The following is a 20,020-nucleotide window of genomic DNA, read 5'->3' on the forward strand; positions in this document are numbered from 1 at the left end:
ATGTTTTTTCTCCAAATATTCTTCACACTGAAAAATATTTAAAAGATTGCTTATTGCATTTGCACAATAAATATATATGTATAAACGAGAAAGTTTGTGGGTATGTTCCGTATAGGCTCCAAAATGGCTGGACCGATTTCAATGAAACTTTCAGGGAATATCCGGATTGACCTGGCGAGTAATACTGTAAAGTTTGGTGACGATCGGATCACTCCTATATTTGAACTGTCAAACTGTCAAATACAGCTTTTAATAAAATAAAGCAAAATCTAGGCCAGCGAAGCGGGCTGGGTACGCTAGTAGTTTATAAAAAATATAAATAAAAGACTCGTCATAAGTATATGTATTTTATTGCAATCAGTTAGTATCTAATACATTCCTCAATGAACATAAGTAAACTCATACTTTATTTTTTAGTAAATAAAAAAATATATTGTGCATTTAATAATACTCAGTTAATAATTAAAAATAAATTCATAACTTTAAAAGGCACTAAGCAAACTATATCGTTAAGCACGACTCATATTCAAGCTCGAATATAAGAGAAGATTAACACTTGCGACTATTTGTTGTGTCGGAACTCGCCTCTAAAATAATGTTGTGCCCGTAGAACCCTAACAGCAATAAGGCCGCCATTGCATGGTTACAATTTCTGAGTTATTATTTGCTTTGCTCTTCTATTCCTATCTACCCGTTGTGTCTATAAGGGTATAGACACCTCAGGCAAGTAGTGTTGATCATTTTAAAATGGACATTGCAGTTTTATTCGACTGCCTGTTACGCTATAGTCCAGGGGTTACCAACCTTGCCAGCGGCGCACTTACAAGTTAAGAAATTTGTCACGGCGCCCGCGACTTAACCCAGCTAGTTAAAATAGATAGGTATTTGTTAGTCAGGCAAATAGTCACAAACTATATCGTCAAGCACGACTTATATTCACGCTTGAATATAAGCGAAGATTAACACCTTCGACTATTTGTTGTGTCGGAACTCGCCTCCAAAATAATGTTGTGCCCGTAGAACCCTTACAGCAATAAGGCCGCCATTGCACGGTTACAAGTTCTTAGTTTGTTTTGCTCTTCTTCTAGTACCCGTGGTGTCTATAAGGGTCAATGCAGTTTTATACGACTGCGTGTTACGCTATAGTCCAGGGGTTACCAACCTTGCCAGTTAAGAAATTTGACACGGCGACCGCGCCTTAACCCAGCTAGTTAAAATAAATAGGTACTTCTTAGTCAGGCAGATAGGCGCAAAAAATAAAACATCCTCATTGTGAAACTAACGAAACGAGGATAAATAATATTTTTTAATAAAGAATTAAGTAAAATAAAACTACTTGAACAATGAGATGGCTGAGATTGGTAATCTCCACACAATTTTATAAAGTTTGGGTCCCGTGACACCGTTGCATAAAATTTATCAAAAAAATATTTTACTTGATTTTTTTTTGAAGTACAGTAGACACACAAGTAGGGGAGCCTTGCGGTGCAACTTTGAACTTTCTACGGCACTTAGGTTGGTAAGCCCTGCTATTGGCGATAAAATATGAACCTCCTAACCTTCCTTTTTATATTCTATCGACTACCGTGGTAATCCCTATTCGAGCTGCAACACGTTTCCAATACTATACGTCGTTAGTTATCTAACTTTTTATCCAATCGGCACAAAGTCGTTCTATTGGTTACTTCATCTAAGGCCTTCGCATACCAGCATACCTTATCGAATAGTCATCGACTCGACAACAAGTCAACTCAAATCGGAGCATGGAAAGTCGTGTTTCAGACTTAATAAAGTAAGTTGTTATAAGACGAAGAGTCTCCCGTGGACACCTGGACTACTTTGGGAATGATTGGTCTAGGGATGATTCTATGGCGGTTAATCGTAAGTTGGAGTTGAACTGGTGTCGAAAAGGTGTTGAGTCGTTAATGAGCGATGGCCCTTAGTCGCACGACACGTCGCTAGTGAGATCTATCAGTGAAGCGCATATAACCAATGTTAAGTTTAAAATCACAGATAATATTATTAAGCTTGAATTTGCTTGCTGTTGCTTTTCATGACGGGTCGTTTTATGCCCATTAGATCGCACATCTCATTCCTGATCGGCCTTAATTCGTTAATGTCTTTTTCCCAATCAGTTTCGGCGAGGATTGTCATCACCTGGAAGGAAATTAAGTTTTAAATTCGACACTTTAGTTTTCAACTTTAAAATAGTAGCTATAAACATGATTAAAATGCATCCTCAAAATAACAAATCGCAAGAGAACAAGTAAAAATTCGTTATACAAAAATTGGGACTAAAATTTGTTAAAACAGGTCAAAAAGTAGATTTGTTTACCACAATATTTTTTTTTGATACTTCACAAGGCTTTGGGTTATCAAACTTAGCAAGTATAGTTAAATTGAAGCTTATGTACAATTTAAGGGGATTACGAAGAATTAGTTGAATTAATAGTTATTAAATTTAGGTACGTTATATCAAGATTGCGCTGTATGATCCTTAATAAAGAAACATATTTTAAATTCATCTTTAATATTTTTGCATAGTATTTACATAACATGTTAAGTCAGTAGAACACTTTTACTTTAATTCACTAACTCTAGGTACAACTAGGTTTTTGTTAGCTAGTATTTAATCCTTGCAGTAACCAAGAAAATGGCCCACCGGATGGTGAATGAACAACTAAAGCCTATAAACAGTAGTACAAGTATTACTTCTTCGTAGCTCTGTTACAAAAAACTCCTCCTACTACCTGATCGAGAGCTTCCTGTTCCAACGCACACTGGTCCCCGTAGAGGGTGAGCGCTTCGTAGAGGCGCGCGGCCGCACAACGTCGCACGTAGCGGTCCGCGTAGCAAACGTAGATCATCAGCTGTCCCAGCGCACACGACATCACGGCTCCGCCCACCTGGAACAAAACAGCGGTTATCTCACATTTTTTATTTTACACGCTTTTTATTAGCTTCTCCTGTATGTTTGTTTGTATGTTTATAACTGACCAAAGGGGTCGGTTACAACAGACTTGATTTTACCCTCTTCAAACGATCTGATTTCGTTGAAACTTTGTAGATATATCGAGGACACTTATTTTATAAGATTACTCCATTTTTAAATTTGCATAATAAGATTTTTGGTAATTTATATAATTTTCATCTATAGTCGATAAGGCAGGAGTGATGTTAATTTTATGTTTCCAACTATTATTATCTTTAACCAATCTTTTCTAATATTATCAAATTTTATGGTGAACAGGTTACCGATTTTTTTTTCTCTAATGAAAATAACAGTTTAAAAACAACTACAAAACACTATTTTATAAATAAACTAAACTAAAAGGTAGAAATTAGTTTTTATACCAAGCGTGTTTTTTTACTTTTTTGAACTATTAATTTTTATTCACTAAAAGTTGGATGGAAGCGAGTATTACTTTGGAGAACTCCGTGATGTACATGAAAATTAAGCTTAATATATACTATACTATTTACTATTTGATTTTACTAGCAGTTTAGCAGCGTTTTTCCACCCCGTTTATTACACTCCCATTGAAACCAACCAGACCAAAGGGGAAGTTAGAGTTAAAAATAGATAATAAGAAATTATAGATAACCGAACTAATGGTAGAAATTGATCAGAGGTCTGAGTATATGGGCAAAAAACTAAATATACTTTTCGCTACCAACCTGGATTAATTGGCACAAAACATTAATTGCGTCCAAGAGTTTATAGATATTTTTGCCGCCTCGGAGTTCCAGTCGCAAATATTTTAATATATCCCGGGCGAATGTTGATTCTGGGTCTTCTAATATCGGAGATATTGAACCTGCAAAAATAAAGAATCATACTAATATTGTGAATATGAAAATGTGCGACTAGGCTTACTTTATCGTGAATATCATCATCATCATCATCATCACATCAACCGATAGACGTCCACTGCTGGACATAGGTCTTTTGTAGGGAGTTCCAAGTTCCACGGTTCTGAGCCGCTTGGATCCAGCGGCTACCTGCGACGCGCTTAATGTCGTCTGTCCACCTCGTTGGTGGCCGATCAACGCTGCGCTTACCAGTTCGGGGCTGCCATTCCAGCACCTTGGGACCCCAACGTCCATCCCTTCTCCGAACTATGTGCCCGACCCATTGCCACTTCAGCTTCGCGACTCGTTGAGCTATGTCGGTAACTCTGGTTCTTCTACGAATCTCCACATTTCTGATTTGACCGCGTAGAGATACTCCGAGCATAGCTCTCTCCCTCGCCCTCTGAGTGACTCTGAGCCTTCTTATGAGGCCCATAGTTAACGACCATATTTTAGAGCCATAGGTCATCACTGGCAACACGCACTGTTCGAAGACTTTTGTCGTGAATATACTTTCAATAATATAATAATAATAATAAACGCTTTTATTTCAGGCCAAATACCCATATCACAGAAATTAAAACTAAAAAAAAATAACTTTAAAAAAAAAACAAAAGTAATAAGTTGATAATGCCATCATTATCAACTCATTACTGGCCCACTGCAGGGAATGGGTCTTCTCTCGGAATAAGAATGTATAACGACGAATGGGCAAAATCCTTATATTAAATTTTTTCCGAAAAATAAAGTTTTAATACGAAATGGTCCCATTTCAATTTCGTATAGATCTTATAAGCGTTTAGGAGATGGGCAATGTAATTTAAAAAAAATTACAGCAACCGCCTGTATAGATGTTATGTCACATAACATAACATCAGGCCTGTACACTCGAAAGGGTTACGCGGATATGTATTGGGGTACCTACAGCCACATTTTCTATCAAAGTTAGTAGTATTTGCATATTTCGCGACTGGAAGCTAGTTGTAGCACATAGTATTAAAGCTTGATTTATAAAAAAAAAAATATTATTTACCTTACCTTTTAGTTGGGTAAAAAATTTAAAATATACAGTTTTTTGTTGTTAAATAAAATCTCTTGTTCATTACCTGAACTGAGAAGCCTGTCCAGAAAGTTGAACATTGGTCCAGTGATCCTCTTGACGTGCAAGTTGTCGGCGAACACCTGTGTGACCGTCTCGCATATGCTCTTCATCATCTCCTTGTCGTCATGCAAAGTGTTCAGGTATGAGAACAGAGATTGCGTTGTGTGTTTTACCTAAAAGAGTAAACCCTAAACTTTAAATATAGGTTAGAAGCAGGCGTTACTTTGCGGAAATCCATGATATATTATGAAAATTACGCTTAATTTGATATACTCTACACCAAACGAATCTTCGGCAGTGTACCCTCTACGCACGTTTCGCTCCAAACCGGAGCATTCTCAGGAGATGTTGACTATACATTTGATGTTGATTGTTGAGTACTTAACAATTATTCATCATCAATGGATCCCGGGACCTCCTGATTGAATTCACAGCGCTTACCGTTGCGCCGGGGAGGTTGTCAAACATTAATAGATTAATTAAATTATTGTACCACGGAATTGTATTATTAACCACCCAAACTCGCCCCACAATATCTACACTGCACCCGAGCGCAGCCGGGGCGGGTCGCTAATTTACCTATCCTATCATTATCTATAGAGGAGATAACTTACCAAACTCTCAGTGAGCTCCCCTGCACTAACAACCAGTCCTTTGATAACGTGGTATCGGTATGTTGGAAAAGCCAGTAGCTGCACGAATCTCGGCATGGTGTGTCCGGGAAACAGCCAAAGCACTACTGCGGAGCTTTCGCTAGCGGTCTCTGGTTCGTCAGTCTTCCGGAATTCCACCTCTTCGCAAGGGAATATGCGCTTCAATGCTTCATGGTGTGGAATGTTTGATATTGGTGGATCACTAAAACAACATTAGTAATGTATCATCATTATCATCATCATCGCAAGCGTTTACTCCTGGACATAGGTCTCACATGGTCCTCCGACTTTCTCATCCATTCGCTTCCAGACAATTTTTTTAAGTTCATAGATCCAACCGGCTGGAGGTGATAACACACTACCGCCTTCTGGTTTGCGGTCTCCAATCCAGAACACGTCTGTCCCGACAGCCATCGGTTTCACGACAAACATGACCCGCCCACTGGCACATCAATCTACTTATTCTTTGGTATGAGGCTTATACACAAAAGGTCGACACAATAAGGCACTTTGAAGGACGAGGGCCAGGTAAGCTTGCAACAAAGCCACTAACTTGTATATCAGCGCAGTGAATATCCGTCCGGCGTGGGCGCGCGTGCGATCGATCTTCTCCACGGTCTGTTGAGCGACCCCACTCGCCACGGCCTGCACTGCCGCCGTATCGTTCAGCTGCGGTGCTTCTGATGCGCACTGTCGGCACAGCGACAGTAGACCTAAAAAATATGACGCATCGTCACATAATAATACGCTACATCCGGGAACCATTCTTACAGAATAATATAAGACGGCCGATTGGCGCAATGGGCAGCGACCATGCTTTCTGAGTCCAAGGCCGTGGGCACGATTCCCACAACTGGAAAACGTTCGTGTGATTGTTCATCACACAAACGTTTGAACGGTTGAATTTGTTTCAGTGTCTGGGTGGTTTATATGTATATTATAAGTATTTATGTATGTTTCATCAGTCATCTTAGTACCCATAACACAAGCTACGCTTACTTTGAGGCTAGATGGTGATGTGTGTATTGTCGTTATACATTTATTTATTTATAATATGCTACATCTGCTAATACACGACTCACACGATTTGCTAATTCTGCCACATGCCAAATTCGCGTTAAGCTCACATCGGTCCGCACATTATGACGTTTTTTTTAAGTTAGGTGAAACACCCGTGTAGTTGTGGAATTAGGGAATAAGTTACACTAGGAGACCTGTTAAGTGTCTGGCCGTACACTGCGATTACAGATCTAAGACCTCTACTCTCTAGACTATTGCCGTGTGATGAGCAGCGTCCTCCGTACTGCTACTACCATATACTGCGATCACCAACCCGCCTGCCCGAAGTGGTAATTATGGACATACCCTTTCATTGCAAGAACTTTTTAGTCCAAGAGTGGACTATTCCAAGCTTTTAATGATTGCCTCTACTTTACAAGGCGTGCCTGAAATACGTGGCAGTACGTACCAATTAATGTTAAACTAGCCCTTGACTGCAATCCTACCGGAACGCTTAATTGCTTGGGGGAATTTCGTTGTTTGTAGGGTGGTAGCCAGCCCCGTCAAAGCGTTCCACTAGACCAGACCAGAGAAAATAAGGAAATTATAAATTCCTAAATTGCCCCGCCAGAGACCACCCCACAGCACTCTCCAATAAGCCAGGGAGGTCTTCCAAAATTCAGCTACTTCATCTTCTGTTCATTACTTCTTCTAAATTATCGTCTTGGATTAAAACTAGAAAATGACCACAAATTTTTAAACTCACCTGTCATGCTAGCTTCTCTGACCCAAGCGCCGATGTCGCCACGCATGTCAACAGTGTACTCAGATAAGCATTCCAACAAAGCCGTCCTCATTTCGCAAACATGACGTTCCAAACCACAGCCAAGGCCCAATGTTTGGCAAACCTCTGTAAGGCCAACCACCGCGTCGCGTCTAGCTTCGGCCCACGTTTGTGTTCCTTCAGTCACTTTGGTGCAATCAATCAGGGATTGTATGACGAGTTGCATTTGTTCCGTTAGTACGAATTTTGGTAAAGCTCCTGAAATTTTTGAATAATTGATTTTAACCCGTTATATTAAAGTAAATAATTTAAATTAGCTACTAAAATTGCTTAGGAGATTCCAAAGACTTTTTCTAGAAATTTAATTGAAAGAATTTTCTATGAAGATAGATATTATGATAGATAGAAGACTCAATTTGACAGATTTTTCTTACTCCGCGTCACGTCTAGATCACTGATGGATGATTTGATTATTTCAATCGTCGTTTATACATTTTATGCGTATTAAAACTTACCGAGAGCACGAGCATACCCCATCCTTAGAAACTGTCCATTGACCCCAGTATTACTCAGCTGATTGCAGTATTTCTCAACAAGCTGCATCCGCTTCTGCTTAGCCGTTACATTGCCGTAGTGCAAATTGTCGTCCTTCAGATATTGCTCGAATACATGTGGCAGAGCTTCGATAGCTCTCTCACGTATTGCTTGAACTTCGTGCGAGAGACACTCCTCGATCAGATTCAGCCATTCGTCTGTACAAATTTTTATTAAACGAGTCATTACGAGGCCTGTTTCTGAGGTATTTTTGTTGGTGGTTTATCAGTTGATTTGTGTGTTAGTTTAATTGTCTATTGCAAAATAATATGGAATTAGTAGAGTTATGTCAAATAGTTTGTATACTCATTGAGAGTACCCGCACGCAAGAAAAAACCAGCCGGCCACGCGGCAATCGCGGACAAGCGTCGCGAGCAAGAAAGGTTAACTATTCAACATCATTTATTGTCCTTTAACCTCATTACACATGTATGCTTTGAATTTGATAGGTTATAGAAAGTGTACCTAAAAACGCAATGAAAGGTTAATATCAAATGAAAGTAACCATATTTCTATAAGGGTTAGCAAGAACTTCGGGGCGTTTATGATAGGGACAGGTATATGGCTAGTTGCAGAGTCCAACTCAATCATATTGTTTGTACAAAGTGTTTAACGAAACTGGTATGAAAATATCAGTACCATTCCAAGTTAGCCTACCTCCGCACTTTATGTCGTCGATTATTATCACTTATTGATAAATACATGTGGCACTGAAAATAGGTTTTAGTGTAAGGGTAAGTAAGTGACTTACCAACAGTGTCTTCCTTGTGTACAGGCGTCCTGGCGAGGGATAGTTTAGCGAGACAATGGCAAGCGGCTTGGCGCATAAGCTCACCGCCAAGTCCACGCAACAATTGTCGAGAACGCAACTCGCCTACGAGACCTCGTACGCGAGACCATAGTTCTTCGTCTATCAACGTGTCACCTTTACGACCTAAAGCGTAGATTATATAAACTAGGTGACCTACCGGGATGCGAAGTATGTCTATGCGAAATTATGCCAAGCTATGCATAGGTAACAAATGTAATTTTGGAGTTTACTCCTTAAGAATCGATTTTCATATATAAGGCGCCCGGTATGAGAAAAATGTGAGGAGTAAAATCTACTAATGAATGACCTCGTTACGTTTTCGCTTTGCGACGTTGCATGCCCGGCAACCATGATGCGCAAACATGCAACGTCGCTTTCGTTTAATTAACTTATTTTTCCTATTTAAATTACCAAGGAAACCGAATAATATCTAGATAAAGAAAAACACATAAAAATATAGGACAGAGTAAGATAAAAAACATAATACATTTTTTTACGTATTCTAGTTACCATGGAAACTAAATAATAAACATTACATTTATCCTAATAGTTCAGATACTCTACATACACCTCAACCTCTCGTAGGCTACTTTTAAGAAGTTACACTTCCGCCGTGTGTGAATATATTGCACAGGATTTTAATTTACCCTTTCATATGGTATTAATCTTTATTCAGTTAAATAAACTCTTTTTGAGTATGTTTCGACAATCGTACTTAAGGAGTAAACGCCAGTCGTGCGTCGGAGCTGACACACTTTTTTTTGTATTACTTTCATAGTGCCCGCGTTAATAGTAGTCGGGCAATAAATAATTATACAGTCTATCTCACTCGCACACATGGTGCTTCTGTAGCGTAACAACAGATAGCTGATACCGATAACATTTATCGACAACATACTTTTAATTAACAAATTATCATACTAATCGTTTATTCAACTTTAACCCGTACTTTTGCAAAGATTTAACAAAGCTTAATACTCTCCTCTCCGAACTTCTCGCGCGCTCTACCCAGACACCATTCGCTTTGCATTTGCACTCGCTACCTAAATATTTTATCTATGAAATGAAATTTATGACCCGATGACTCGGTTAATAACGCGGGCACTATAGTAACTTTTTCCAGCAGCTTTACCCGAATAAATAAGACATCAATATATTGTGTGCCAAATTTTATAAAGATCAGTTCTACAGTTGAGTATCCTTCCTTTGTTGTTGTTTGATAGAAAACATCTTGCTTCTATCTATCTATCTTGTAATGAGGCCCGCTTCAGCGGATGCACTTCGACCCTCCGGGATCTTTTGTGCTCGCCCCGTCCTTGTATCCCCTCACCCTAAATAGCTTCAAATATCCAATCTAAGAGTTTGATTGAAGCTTTTAGGTTGGAGGAATCCTCTGGTTGTGAATAGGCCACTCCCAAGAGGTCCAACCGCTTTCTAGCCAATCCGTCGTATCCACGAAGTAGATGCTCCATGGACTCGACGTCCTCGATGATGACCCTACATGTAGGGTCATCAATTATGCCCATTTTGAGCAGACACTTCGGCACAGGGTCCACCCTGTGCCGAAGTGTCCTGTTATGGCCGCTATGGCGTAACATCTTGCTTACTTACCATCGGGTAATTCAGCTTGCGACAGCGCGTAAATCGCCTCCCCTATGCCGAGGATAGCTCCATGTCGTATATTAAGATCAATTGATTCAGTCTTCTTTACTAATTTAGGCAGAACTTCCGTTGCTACGTATTCCGGTATCTGAAAATCAATTAAAACGATCACTCGTCCACTTATGATTCAGAAAGAAAGGGTAGAAAATGTACAAATGTAAAAGGCACAAATTTGAGGTTAGCGAATAGATTCAATCAAAAATCAGTGGCCTATTTATGTGTATGCAAAAATTTACGTTGATTCATCGCTGCGCGAAAGAAGGTCAAATCAACATACACGCTTCTGCTCTTATAATTGTAGAAATTAAAAAGTCAAAGTCAAATATTTCTTTATTCAAATAGGTACATAGATGGCACTTTTGATGCCTACATTAATGTAAAATATGACATAGAAGTGAGTTGATGGCGAGAACTAAATTCGGCAATTTAAAACTAAAGTTGCGAGGGTTACAAACGCGCCCTGGTCTAAGAAGAAGACCACAACAAACTTAGCCGATGTTTTTTTTTTGTTTTTGTATATAAGGATAAGGATGCATGCTGCTGACATAAAAAAACGTCGAAAGAACTTACTTCAAACATTTTAGACTTGTTGCAATGATGCTACCACCCACAATCATTAAATTTGGGAATTGTAAAAATCACAGTTATTTTATTACTGCGAAGAATATGTAAAAATAACTTAAAAGATAACCTATTCTAAGATCAATGAAATATTGATTGACAAGTGTTTGACAATATTTAGATTAATATAAAATATTATATTTAGAAAAAAAATCTTATTTTAAAACCAGTGTTGTGATAGAAACCTATTTAGTGAGCGCATCACTGGCTTCTTTCATAATAGAGGTCAGTGAAGCGCATACTAAACCTAACGGGCCGCGTGTGAGTCGAACTGGGGTATTAAGAGTAAGAGAAATTGTATTGTTTTTCTATATTATTTCATTATCATTATCAACTTCAAAATTATCGGCTAAAAAGGCCGGCTACGGTATCGATTATAGAGAGCCCTCTAAAGAAATAAATTTTCACAGAAAATTTCGACATCGCACAGCAAAGCTTAATCGCGTAGCGGCACGTCTTTGTCGGCAGGGCGGTAACTGGCCACAGCCAAAGCCTTCCATGAGAACAGACTATAGAAAATTCAGAAATTATAAATTCCCAATTTGCCCTCTTTCCCGGAATCGAACCCGAAATTCAAAGCGCTCGACGTTGCGCCTCGTCGTCGTCGGGAGTTCGTCAAAAAACTCTTTTTCACTTGCTATCGCCCTGCGAAGTGTTGCTCTGTTAATAGGAAATGGTTTTCCGCATAACAGCTCTTTCTCATCTCTCTTCCCTCTGCTTTGTCCAGCGATTATTCCTAAATAAACCTTAAAATAAATCTTACCTTATCTGTAAGTTTGCTTATGGCCTTAGCTGCCACTTCTCTTATGGCGCAATCCCAGTGTTCCAATTTCAGTTCCACCAGGTGATCCAGCAACGGCCTGGTGTACTCCGGGAAGGAGGCCACGTAGGGCGCGACTACGAGGTACGCGTTTTTCCTAGGCCCGACCGATTGGAAATCCGCCGCGGTCAGCACATCGATGCCGTGAGGGAACAACCCGTGGCGGCCGACGTTTTCTTGGTACGCAGCGGATGCCGCGCGTCGACAGTTTATCTATATACATATGTTTATACAACGTGTAAATGAAAACCGAAATAATAATTCAGTGGCTTTAGAGGTACAACTATTTACTGTCTCTGAGATTTATCTGTAAAACCGAAATGCTAATAGTTCTGGAGTTTTTACTGAAATAAGTCAGATATAGCCCTAACATCACATGCAAAAGTAAAATCAAGTGACTCCTGCCTCTTTATTAAGTAGGTATGCGTCGCGTAGCGTAAGTACTATGCACGTGTCGGTCTTTTATCCTCAATAAGGTTGTCATAATTAAACGCTGAGAATGTTTTGAATTTGTTTGTATGGAAAAAATAATATTCTTTGATTTAATATTTTTACAGGGTGTTGTTGAAATATACTGAACCCCTTCAACAGTATTCCGTTTACACTTTGTATACAGGTTTAAATAAATAATACCAGGAAGCTCTTTGCCTGCAGTTTTTTACATTAAAACTAACAACTTTTGTTCTACGACTTTTTTTACTCGATAGTTTGTGAAATTCAATATTTAACACATATGTGTGTGCATGGCTCACTTTACAGAAATAACATGTTTTACTATATTTTTTGTATGAAATAAATTATATTAGATACGTTGTACATTTCATATAGTTATTATTTGCGATTTACAGCATATCATTAATTTAGTTAGTGATTATAATAGTCATAGTGCCCCAATCGCATCGGAACGGCATCGGCATGTCTTTGTCGGTAGAGTGGTAACTAGCCACAGCCAAAGCCCCCAACTAAACCAGACCAGAGAATATTCAGAAATTATAAATTCCCAAATTTCCCCTGCCGAACCCAGGACCTCCCGCTTAAATTCATAGCAAGCTCGGTGAGTGCTATGAATGCGCCAGGGAGGTCGCACAATCGTGATGTATACCAGTTTTAACGATTTTTAACAAATGTTGATAATTAAAATCGTTAGTTTACAGTATTAGTAAGGATTTACATTGTATTGTGTAAAAAATCCTCACCTCCCGATCAAAGCAAGCGGTAGCTATGAGCGCGTTGGCGAGCAGGTCTGCGTGCGGCGCAATCGCAGCCGCGTCGTAGGCTCGCGCGATGGCCCACGCGGCGTGGCACGCGGAGTCGCGCGCGGCGAGTCCCCCGCCGCCCCCGCCCGCCGCACGTGGCTCGTCCCGCGCGAGCGCTGCGACCGCGCACCGCACCGCCGAGCTTAGCTGGCGAGGCGAGATTAGACCGCGGCGACCTAAGAGTATTATCCAAAATTGGTTCTTGGTCCCTTCTTGTTGCACTGTTACCCGAAGCATGGCACCTATACAGAGTTCATTGCGCATTGCGCTCTAGGACAGCAATGCTCAATAGGATCAATTATTGACGGCCGATTGGCGCAGTTTGTAGCGATCGTGATTTCTGATCCAAGGCCGTGGGTTCGATGCCTAAAACTGGAAAATGTTTGTGTGATGAACACGAAAATTTTTCAGTGTCTGGGTGTTTATTTTTATATTATAAGCATTTGTGTATATTATTCATTAAATATTCATTAGTCATCTTACTACCCATAACACGAGCTACACTTACTTTGGGGCTACATGGTAGTAATATATTTATTTATTTATTTATTACTAGCTGATGCCCGCGACATCGTCTGCGTTTGATTTTGTTTTTTGATGTGGCATTAAATTTAGTTGTAGATCTAAAAAAAAATTAAAGTATTCAGTATCGCTAAGCCCTAAATGAGGGGTTTGCTGCTGTCCGCTAAGGAGTTCTGTCCTCTATCTCCAACCAAAGTTTGGGCTAAATTAAACACATATTATAACCTCTATAGTACAAACATAATTATTTATATCGGTTATAATTTGTGGGAGTTATGGTGTAAAATCGTCAAACACTCATCCCCTCTCACAAAGGAACCGAGCTTAATGTCGGGATAAAGAGTATCCTATATTACTGCTAACAGTTCCAAGAATATGTGTACAAAGTTTCATGAGGATCGGTTAAGTAGTTTTTGCGTGAAAGCGTAACAAAAAACTGACATTCACATTTATAATATTAGTAGGGATGCTGTCCATAATAAAAATGAAGTACTTCATCACCATCAAAAGCCTATGACAGTCGACTGCTGGACTAAAGGCCTCTCCCAACTGGATGGTTCGCCCATAATCACCACGCTGGGCAGGCGGGACGGTAATGTAGGTGTAGCCGAATACCTAACCACTAGGCTGTTACTGCTGCAAGGCTATCACCTCTGTGACCTACTAGTATTCTCACAGAATAAATATAATAATCGCTACAGAGTATAAAACAAAGTATAATGCTTAGATCTTTAAAATACGCAACTGATTTAGATGCGATTTTTTTTTTTAAGTTAGAGTGATTCTAGAGTACGAGTAGGTTATAATACCTGCATTATATAGTAGAGAAACACTGATAATTCTAGAGATAATCAGTAACCATTTTTATCTTGTACATTTTACAAAATAAAATATGCGTGATAGACTTCGTAATAGTAAAAGCAAGTTATATTTAACTAAAAACGTTATATTTAATTTATAAACGGTCATAACTTCGAAAAGTTAGAGGTGCGTGCCGGAGATCAAGCTATGTCCCCCGCAACGGAAGCCGAAGCCTTACCCACTAGGCTATCACAGTACAGAAAAACACAGGAGTTATTGGCCCGACCACAAACACAAGAACTTGTGGTACGTAGTTGAACATGCCAGCCCGATAGACAAACGAGGCAATTCTCAGGTAAACTATGTGAATATTTCCACTTACCCAGCTCAGCAAGTGCCATACATCCCCCATGCCAGGCCGTGTCACGCTCGTTCTCGGCAAACAACACGAGCACGCTCTCGCACACATCTGCCGCAGCCAACGCTGGCAACCTAGCGCCGATTCGGCCAACGCCTTTAGCCGCTGACCAGCGCACCACTGTGTCGTCATCGCGGAGAGAACAAAGTAGCAGTTCCACTACATCTTCAACCTAGAACAATTATTGCCTAAAGTTCACAGACAATTATTTTTCGTTTTCTAAATCGAAGTGGTAATTTAGTCTGGAACTTGGACTAAGTGCACGTCTCTTCAAGGTACTCTCTGTCGACTTACTACTTATTACTTTTGTTATATATATAGTTTTCAATATATATTTTCTGTATACCTTAATTGTGTGCAATAAAGAATTTATCTATCTATCTACTTTCACCAAGCAATTTGAATGAAATTCGGAATGGGTTTTTTGTTTTAGTCGACCAATCAGATGGCATCCTCATGTTAAGAGCAAAACCATCGCCTATAAATTAAAAAAAAAAAAAAAAATTCAAAATTAATCTATTTCAAATAGGCCTAATATAAGCATTTTTGAAACGTCAAGTCTGTCTGTTTGTGGAGCAACACTTAAAAGGTCGTGCCAGAAACAAGTCCTGCCCTTTATCCATCGACCTAAGACATAGGTGTCGAACTCAGCTGCCGAATGTTATATAATACGTAAGTTGTGAGTTTATATAATACGTAAGCTTACAGAAAAATCCTGTTATAACGTTGAGGATTACTTAAACGATAAATAAGCTTGGGTGTGAGTTGCTCTAACTTCATAGCGTAATATAAATTTACTGTGAGATGGTGATAACAAAAAAAAACACCCGGTTAAGTTTGTTGTGAGCTCGTCTTAGACCAGGGTGCGTTAGGAACCCTTTAGGTTTAAGTTAGCGAACGAAGTTATCACCACCCCCTTACCATTATGTAAACATATTTTATGTATGAATGCTTCATAAGTGGCATGCAACGACTTTGCATTTCGCAATATACGGTTATCAAAGTTTCTGTGGGCAGATCTTTAATAATTTATATGTATACCTTAATAATAAGTTTAATATAAATTATTGCTAATCAAATAATATAAGTTCAATATGATTTCTCTGTAAGTGAATATGTAAATTATTCTTTAAGAGAAATAAATGATTCTTTAACCTGAAGTGTCTGTGAAAGGCCTGGACGTACATTTGTAATTAATCCGGTAACCGCACCCTTCAGACTGGAACACAGCATTGCAACTGACGAGCTCTGGCACAAAAAGCTCTACTACTACTAAAAATAACTTCCACTCCTACTATTACTAATAAATGGTGATACCCTGTTAACACATAAGCTATTTTTATCCTGGAAAAATTACAGATTTAGATTTACGTAAACAAACCGCGGGCCATAGCTAGTATATAGATTAATACCTCTTGTGGAATGTCCTGGTCGTCATCGTCAGGCGGTGACGTTAGGGGTTCAGTGTCCCCCGCCGCAGCAGCGGTGCCGCCCCCTAACGTCACAGACAATGACCGAGAACCGCGCGTGTATCGCCATGATGCCACGCGGGGGCGAAGGAATGTTAAACCTGGTTTAAAAATAGTAATAACGTAAGTAACCTCAGTATTTGTACGTCAATTTGTATTTATGATTAGTGACGTACATTTGTGCGTCCCTAATCATAAATATCTATATATATTTGAATATTTTTATGAATAATATTTAAAAAAACGTGTGTACACGCGTAAGAAGTTATACTTTGGCGTAACAAGATAAAAATCTTTTCAAAAATTTTACCCTTTCGCCTTATTCTACGTTTGTAGAAAAAACGACACTAAAAATACAAAAAGATATTTCATACCTTGAAAGTTTATTCTAACGCACTATTTAGTTAAATAAAGTTTATTTAAATATACAAAAAAAAAACTCTAAATAATACTCTCATCATTTTCCCTAACGCGCCAAAAGAAGTATAACTTCAAAAATACTTATAAAATAGAGATAAACACCCAGACACTGAAAAACATTGATGTTCATCACAGAAACATTTTCCTTTTGTGGGAATCGAACCCACGGCCTTGGACTCAGAAAGCAGGGTCGCTGCTCACTGCGCAATTACAGTGCGTAATTGCGCAGTGTCAACTCAGAGTAGCAGAGTTGCAACTCTCTGTGAAATTTATGAATCGAGATTCCAAAGCTCAAATCCATCCAACTTTTACAGGAATCGCTCCAGTAAAAAAACGGGAGTGCAGAATTAGCGTCTCACTCTCAAACACATTTAAAATTAGACAGATTAGGTTACAGTGTTTTGATACTCGTAACATGACACCACTGTGGTAAAAATGTAAATCTTAAATGAAATTAGGATCAATATTTATATAATTAAATTTTGCTTTTGTTTTACCAATCCTCTGCACAATCTTGACGCCATATTTCCGGACCAACATCGCCTTATGTTGTTGATAGTTCTGCTTTGTGACCCACTCAAGTAATTTAGGTGTATACTGCAATAGGTCATCTCTTTTTCCGTGTTTGAGCACCGCAGCAACTGCTGCTAATACGCCGTAGTGTATTGTACCTTCCTCTTGTAAATTGGAATGTAAATCACACGCCCAGTCAAAGAATGAACTCATATATAATTCTTTGACGTCAGACCTAAAATAAGTATATTAACTAATATCAAAAACGTAAGTGTCCAGATCTGCTAAATGAGGTTGATAAAACTTGAACTATTAATATTCACAGCGCAATAAGGCCAAATATTCTGTAAAGTCAAGCTATTGGGTTGTCTATGACAAGCAGACAGATGGTTGAAAATTGCAATAGATTCCTGTTAGACACCCTTTGAAACAAAAGTAGTTTAAGTACTAGTCGCAGGTTAAATTCCTTAAAAATTATAAGATATGGAATTATAGGAATGCTTACTTAAGAGCCTTACCTTATCAAAAATTTAGAGGCTAAATATGCACTAGCTTCTGCACAACTTTCCTTGCTCAGTGCATATGTCTTGCAAATATTAAATATTCTCTCCATTACTGTTAATTTCTTGGATGTACCAGCACCTGAAATATATAAATATCTCTGCATAATAGTATGAATACTAGTTGACACTGGTTTGTATTATTAAGTTTGTTTTATTATAAAGACATACCAGCACTTACTTACTGACTGAAGTCATATCTTGTATTGGATGATACATTAAGCACATACATATAAATGACACATTAAAGTAGTGTGAGGGTGTAAAAGATGTCCATCACTCTTTTTGTAAATATATTCCATATGGAAGCAGAGAAGCAGTAATAGCCTAGACGCTAGAACTTCAGGGTGACAATGTTCGATTTCCAGGGATCAAACATGGTCACCCTGCAGTGCATGCACTATTAACTTTGTAGAGTTATATTCATTTCTAATTTAAGGAATTTAAAATATCACTTGCTTTAACCGTGCCTGAGAGTTCTCCATTATGATCTCAAAGGAGTGTGAAGTCTACCAATCTGGGCCACTAAAGGTTGTTGATGATGCTGATGATATGGAAGCGGAAAAGGCATTCTGGATCTTGTAAGTGTGTAATTAAAGCTTTGTGAGTGTACTCGGTATATCAATAATGTTATATACAGTAAAAGAGGGGATAAATGCTACGTATGAAAAAGTTGGGCTTATCAGATAGAATATGCAAACAAAGCTGTAAACTACCTGGTTGATCAGGAGCAAATCCATCAAGTCGGCTCATGTGGAAAGGAATGATAACGACTATAGATAACCACAGAAGTAGAACAAATCTGCTCCTCCATGTTTCCTTGTTATTTGGATCCTGGGCCTCAAGATATGTAAGAACAGTTAAAAGGTCTGTAACCTGTAAGTATATATAATCTATAAAGTACCTTATAATTTGGCCCCTGAAATGATGTGTCACCTGCCGCTTAGCATAACCTTGTGGTTACAATGTTATAAATATTGTTGTTTTCTTATTTATATAATTTAACATCTAATTTAGGTCAGGATTATAAAATAAAATTTTAGTTGAATTTAATAATATAATTTTTAAATAAGTAGAGCAAATAAACTCTACAAGTTATATTGTTCATTTGATCAGAGCCTGTCAGTAATTTATTCTTCAAATGGAGGAACATTAATCTCAATTACTGGTAGTCCACCATATTGCATATTATATTGGCAATAGGTACAAAAAATGTTTAGGAAGGTTATAACATAATGATCATGCCAACCCATACTATGAGCTTAGCATTAACCTTATACATAAACCCGACTTAAACAATCTTAGGGATTAGTACCCCATTAAAAAAAAGTATTTTTGTGTCGAAAAATCTATTTACTAAGGTAGCCATAGGCTATATGAAATGTTTTTTGCGGCAGGTTTAAGTAACAATTTTTCAATTCAAAAACTCTTTATTCTTTTATGTCTATTGTCAGCATCATTGCAGCTATAATAAGTACTCTGTTATTATAATAGACATTAGTCATACCAATTGGCTAGCTTTACCTGTGTGACCTGACAGAACATACAAACAAAAACAATACCTCATGTGGCAAATGACGAACTACCACTTTGTAGCCTCTGACTCTTATAATTTGATACATATAGTTAAAAGTGGCGTGCTTCAACTCGAACGGTGTACTTTTATCATTGATTATACTCATGACTTTAGCCAACATTTTTTCTAAATGAGGATCTAACAAATGGGGCTGTTCATAGTACTGTTTTAATATTGTGTAAAGTTTCTCGTACTCCACTTCGAAAGTTGGTGTGTTGTATATATTTTTCACATTGTCTATCATGTTCAACACCTCTTCCACCTCGGAGAAGTGCTCCAGAGCACATCCTAGACCAATATTGTCGCAGTCGGTGTCTGCGTCAAGAGCCACCATTTTTCCAATTATCAGAAGAGTTTAGCAATCTTTAAATTATTTCCACGTTTAAAACGATAATAACGAAGGAAAAGTACTTGATTGGCAGTGAAATTATTTGGTCAGGATGTATAATTTTTACATCAGTAATTCGGCACTATATTCACAACAAAAAAAACAAAAAAATCAGAATGACTTATGACACTTGACGAACGACAGCCGACAGTGACACCGACTGTCATTGATTCGGCATGTTGACTGAACCAAGAATCGC

The 20,020-nt window shown here is 38.5% G+C and overlaps 1 protein-coding gene across 1 annotated transcript; it reads right to left on the reverse strand.

Moving 5' to 3' along the window:
- Positions 1-346: 346 nt before the first annotated feature.
- Positions 347-19,973, reverse strand: LOC120626236 (tubulin-specific chaperone D). The gene is made up of 18 exons (XM_039893650.1): positions 19,420-19,973; positions 18,574-18,733; positions 17,816-17,939; positions 17,282-17,532; positions 16,308-16,465; positions 14,860-15,067; positions 13,095-13,330; positions 11,842-12,111; positions 10,407-10,545; positions 8,736-8,918; positions 7,906-8,142; positions 7,373-7,648; positions 6,161-6,320; positions 5,569-5,809; positions 4,959-5,127; positions 3,679-3,818; positions 2,751-2,906; positions 347-2,157 (listed from the first exon to the last, which is right to left on the reverse strand). The coding sequence occupies exons 1-18, from the start codon at positions 19,765-19,767 to the stop codon at positions 2,023-2,025; spliced, it is 3,591 nt and encodes a 1,196-aa protein (XP_039749584.1). The 5' UTR covers positions 19,768-19,973; the 3' UTR covers positions 347-2,022.
- Between the last annotated feature and the right edge of the window lie 47 nt (positions 19,974-20,020).

Source organism: Pararge aegeria, chromosome 9, assembly GCF_905163445.1.
Source record: "Pararge aegeria chromosome 9, ilParAegt1.1, whole genome shotgun sequence".
In the NCBI taxonomy this organism is placed as follows: domain Eukaryota; kingdom Metazoa; phylum Arthropoda; class Insecta; order Lepidoptera; family Nymphalidae; genus Pararge; species Pararge aegeria.